The sequence below is a fragment of the Cynoglossus semilaevis genome, unplaced genomic scaffold (assembly GCF_000523025.1).
Source record: "Cynoglossus semilaevis isolate Cse_v1.0 unplaced genomic scaffold, Cse_v1.0 scaffold1397, whole genome shotgun sequence".
Lineage (NCBI taxonomy): Eukaryota > Metazoa > Chordata > Actinopteri > Pleuronectiformes > Cynoglossidae > Cynoglossus > Cynoglossus semilaevis.
This window is the reverse complement of record NW_007585156.1, coordinates 2,266-6,345: the sequence shown is the minus strand read 5'-3', so window position 1 is coordinate 6,345 and position 4,080 is coordinate 2,266. Positions and strand designations below refer to the sequence as shown.

General features: G+C 40.6%; 1 protein-coding gene across 1 annotated transcript in view; it reads left to right on the top strand.

The window, feature by feature from the left end:
• LOC103398918 (dedicator of cytokinesis protein 5-like) overlaps positions 1–4,080 on the top strand; it is a 40,995-nt gene that overhangs the window by 34,952 nt on the left and 1,963 nt on the right. The window contains exons 23-26 of the mRNA XM_025053882.1: positions 841–977; positions 2,773–2,868; positions 2,949–3,161; positions 3,352–3,407. Coding sequence (XP_024909650.1) covers positions 841–977; positions 2,773–2,868; positions 2,949–3,161; positions 3,352–3,407 — 502 coding nt within the window. The remainder of the gene's footprint in view (positions 1–840; positions 978–2,772; positions 2,869–2,948; positions 3,162–3,351; positions 3,408–4,080) is intronic.

The following is a 4,080-nucleotide window of genomic DNA, read 5'->3' as shown; positions in this document are numbered from 1 at the left end:
CAGAAATAAAAAAAATATATATATATATTTTTTTTTAAATAAATATATATTTAAAAAAAAATAAATATAAATATATATAAAGATATAATTTTTTTTTATTTTGGCCGTCGTCTTTGACAGTAAAAAAATTTTTTTTTTTTTCGACGTCGTCTTCGGAAGTAAAAAAATAATTTTTTTTTTTTTCAACGTTGTCGTTGGAATTAAAAAATAGTAAAAAAAAAATTTTTTTTTTTTTTACTTCCGACGACGACGTCAAAATAAAATAAATATAAAAAACAAATTAAATAAATATATATTTAAAAAAATATATATATATAAATATATATATAAATATTTTTTTTTTTTATTTTCGACGTCATCTTCGGAAGTTAAAAAAAAAATTTTTTTTTCAACAACGTCGTCAGAAGTAAACCAAAAAAATATATATTTTTTCTAAATAAATATATATTTTTAAAAAATTGTATATATATATAAATATATATAAGAATATGAATTTTTTTTTTATTTTCGACGTTGTCTTCGGAAGTAAAAAAAAAATGTTTTTTTTCGACGTCGTCTGCGGAAGTAAAAAAAATTTTTTTTTTTTGACGTCGTCGTCGTTGGAAGTAAAAAAAAGTAAAAAAAAAATGTTTTTCTTTTGCTTCCAACGACAACGTCAAATATATATATATTTTTATAAATATATATTTCGATGTCGTCTTCGGAAGTAAAAAAAAAATTTTTTTTTTTTTTTCAACCTCGTCGTCGGAAGTAAAAAAAAAAATTTTTTTTTTTTTCCCGACGTCATCGGAAGTAAGAAAAAAAAAAATTTTTTTTTTTTATTTTTTTATTTTATCGCAGATTGTCGGGACGTCCTGCTGCCGCTGGTGGCCGACCAGCTGAGTGGACAGCTGGACGACCGCTCCTGTCGGTCGGACTACGAGGCCTGTGTCCAGCTGCTCAGCACCGTGTTGGACCACCTGGACCGCAAGGACGTGGTGAGTTGACCGTCGGATTGGTCGGTTGGTTTTTTTTTGTCTCTCTCTACGGACGAAACTGTTGGGGCGGGAAAAAAAAAAAAAAACAACTGTCGGTTTGTCTGTCTGTGGAAGGAGTATTTTAATGTGCTATACTGCCACCTAGTGTCATGGTATGATTCTGTCTGTTGACCTCTGTCTGTTGATCTCTGTTTGTTGATCCCTGTCTGTTGGCCACTGTCTGTTGATCTTTGTCTGTTGACTTCAGTCTGTTGACCTCTGTCTGTTGAGCTTTGTCTGTTGACCTCTGTCTGTTGACCACTATCTGTTGACCACTGTCTGTTGACCTCTGTCTGTTGACCTCTGTCTGCTGACCTCTGTCTGTTGACCTCTGTCTGTTGGCCACTGTCTGTTGATCTTTGTCTGTTGACTTCAGTCTGTTGACCTCTGTCTGTTGACTTCAGTCGATTTCTGTCTGTTGACCTCTGTCTGCTGACCTCTGTCTGTTGACCTCTGTCTGTTGGCCACTGTCTGTTGATCTTTGTCTGTTGACTTCAGTCTGTTGACCTCTGTCTGTTGACTTCAGTCGATTTCTGTCTGTTGACCTCTGTCTGCTGACCTCTGTCTGTTGACCTCTGTCTGTTGGCCACTGTCTGTTGATCTTTGTCTGTTGACTTCAGTCTGTTGACCTCTGTCTGTTGACTTCAGTCGATTTCTGTCTGTTGACCTCTGTCTGCTGACCTCTGTCTGTTGACCTCTGTCTGTTGGCCACTGTCTGTTGATCTTTGTCTGTTGACTTCAGTCTGTTGACCTCTGTCTGTTGAGCTTTGTCTGTTGACCTCTGTCTGTTGACCACTATCTGTTGACCACTGTCTGTTGACCTCTGTCTGTTGACCTCTGTCTGTTGGCCACTGTCTGTTGATCTTTGTCTGTTGACTTCAGTCTGTTGACCTCTGTCTGTTGACTTCAGTCGATTTCTGTCTGTTGACCTCTGTCTGTTGATCTCTGTTTGTTGATCCCTGTCTGTTGGCCACTGTCTGTTGATCTTTGTCTGTTGACTTCAGTCTGTTGACCTCTGTCTGTTGAGCTTTGTCTGTTGACCTCTGTCTGTTGACCACTATCTGTTGACCACTGTCTGTTGACCTCTGTCTGTTGACCTCTGTCTGTTGGCCACTGTCTGTTGATCTTTGTCTGTTGACTTCAGTCTGTTGACCTCTGTCTGTTGAGCTTTGTCTGTTGACCTCTGTCTGTTGACCACTATCTGTTGACCACTATCTGTTGACCTCTGTCTGTTGTGTTTGTTGACCTCTGTCTGTTGGCCGCTGTCTGTTGGTCACTGTCTGTTGGCCACTGTCTGTTGATCTCAGTCTGTTGATCTCAGTCTGTTGACCACTGGCTGTTGCCCTCTGTCTGTTGATTTCTGTATGTTGATCTCTGTCTGTTGGTCACTGTCTGTTGGCCTCAGTCGGTTTCAGTCTGTTGACCACTGTCTGTTGACCTCTGTCTGTTTATCTCTGTCTGTTGACCGCTGTCTGTTGGCCGCTGTCTGTTTATCTCAATTTGTTGATCTCAGTCTGTTGACCTCTGTCTGTTGATCTCAGTCTGTTGGCCACTGTCTGTTGACCTCAATCTGTTGACCTCATTCTGTGGACCTCAGTCTGTTGACCTCTGTCTTCTGTCCTTTGTCTGTTGACCTCTGTCTGACATCCCTACCAGTTTTTTTTTTTTTTTTGAAGATAAATCGTTAGCGTCGATCGCCGTCGGCCGATTCGCGATGCTAACTCGCTAACGCCGACCGACCGTTCCGTCTCCACAGGGTCCGACCCGGGGCCACGTCCAGCTGATCATGGAGCGACTTCTCCGCCGGGTAAATCGCACCGTCATCGGCATGGACAGATCGTCGCCTCTGATCGTAAGAAAAAAAAAAATTTCTAAAAAACTTCTAATAACGCTGCGAACGCGACTGAACGTCAGATTCTGATGTCGCCACAGGGCCACTACCTAGCCTGCATGACGGCCATCTTGAAGCAGATGGACGACCTGCACTACGCCCACTACATCGGAACCTTCAAGACGCGACAGGACATCGTCGTAAGTGGGGTCGGAGGTCGGAGGTCGGACAGGAAGTCAAGGCTGCAGCGCCGTGCTAACTTTCCGATATCTGTGTTGACAGTTTTTTTTGTAAAAAAAAAAAAAAAAAAAAAAAAAGTTTGACTCACCACTAGGTGGCAGTAATCTCCCGCAAAAGACCAATGAAGAAAAAAAGCTGCGGGTGTTAGCGTAGCTAGCCTTCTCGAGGTTTGACTAATGAAATAAAAAGGCTAGTTTTGCTAGCGCTGTTGTCAGTTTTGGTAGTAAAAAAAAAAAAAAAAAAAAAATTTTGACTCCCCACTAGGGGGCAGTAATGTGCCCGCTAGAGATCAACGAAGAAGAGAAGCTGCGGGTGTTAGCGTAGCTAGCCTTCTCGAGGTTTGACTAATGAAATAAAAAGGCTAGTTTTGCTAGCGCTGTTGTCAGTTTTGGTAGTAAAAAAAAAAAAAAAAAAAAAGTTTGACTCACCACTAGGGGGCAGTAATCTGCCGCTAAAGACCAATGAAGAAAAAAAGCTGCGGGTGTTAGCGTAGCTAGCCTTCTCGAGGTTTGACTAATGAAATAAAAAGGCTAGTTTTGCTAGCGCTGTTGTCAGTTTTGGTAGTAAAAAAAAAAAAAAAAAAAGTTTGACTCACCACTAGGTGGCAGTAATCTGCCGCTAAAGACCAATGAAGAAAAAAAGCTGCGGGTGTTAGCGTAGCTAGCCAGGTCGAGGTTTGACTAATGAAATAAAAAGGCTAGTTTTGCTAGCGCTGTTGTCAGTTTTGGTAGTAAAAAAAAAAAAAAAAAAAAAGTTTGACCCCCCACTAGGGGGCAGTAATCTGCCGCTAAAGACCAATGAAGAAAAAAAGCTGCGGGTGTTAGCGTAGCTAGCCAGGTCGAGGTTTGACTAATGAAATAAAAAGGCTAGTTTTGCTAGCGCTGTTGTCAGTTTTGGTAGTAAAAAAAAAAAAAAAAAAATTACTCACCACTAGGGGGCAGTAATGTTATCGCTAAATACCAGCAAAGAAGAGAAGGGTTAGCGTAGCAAGCC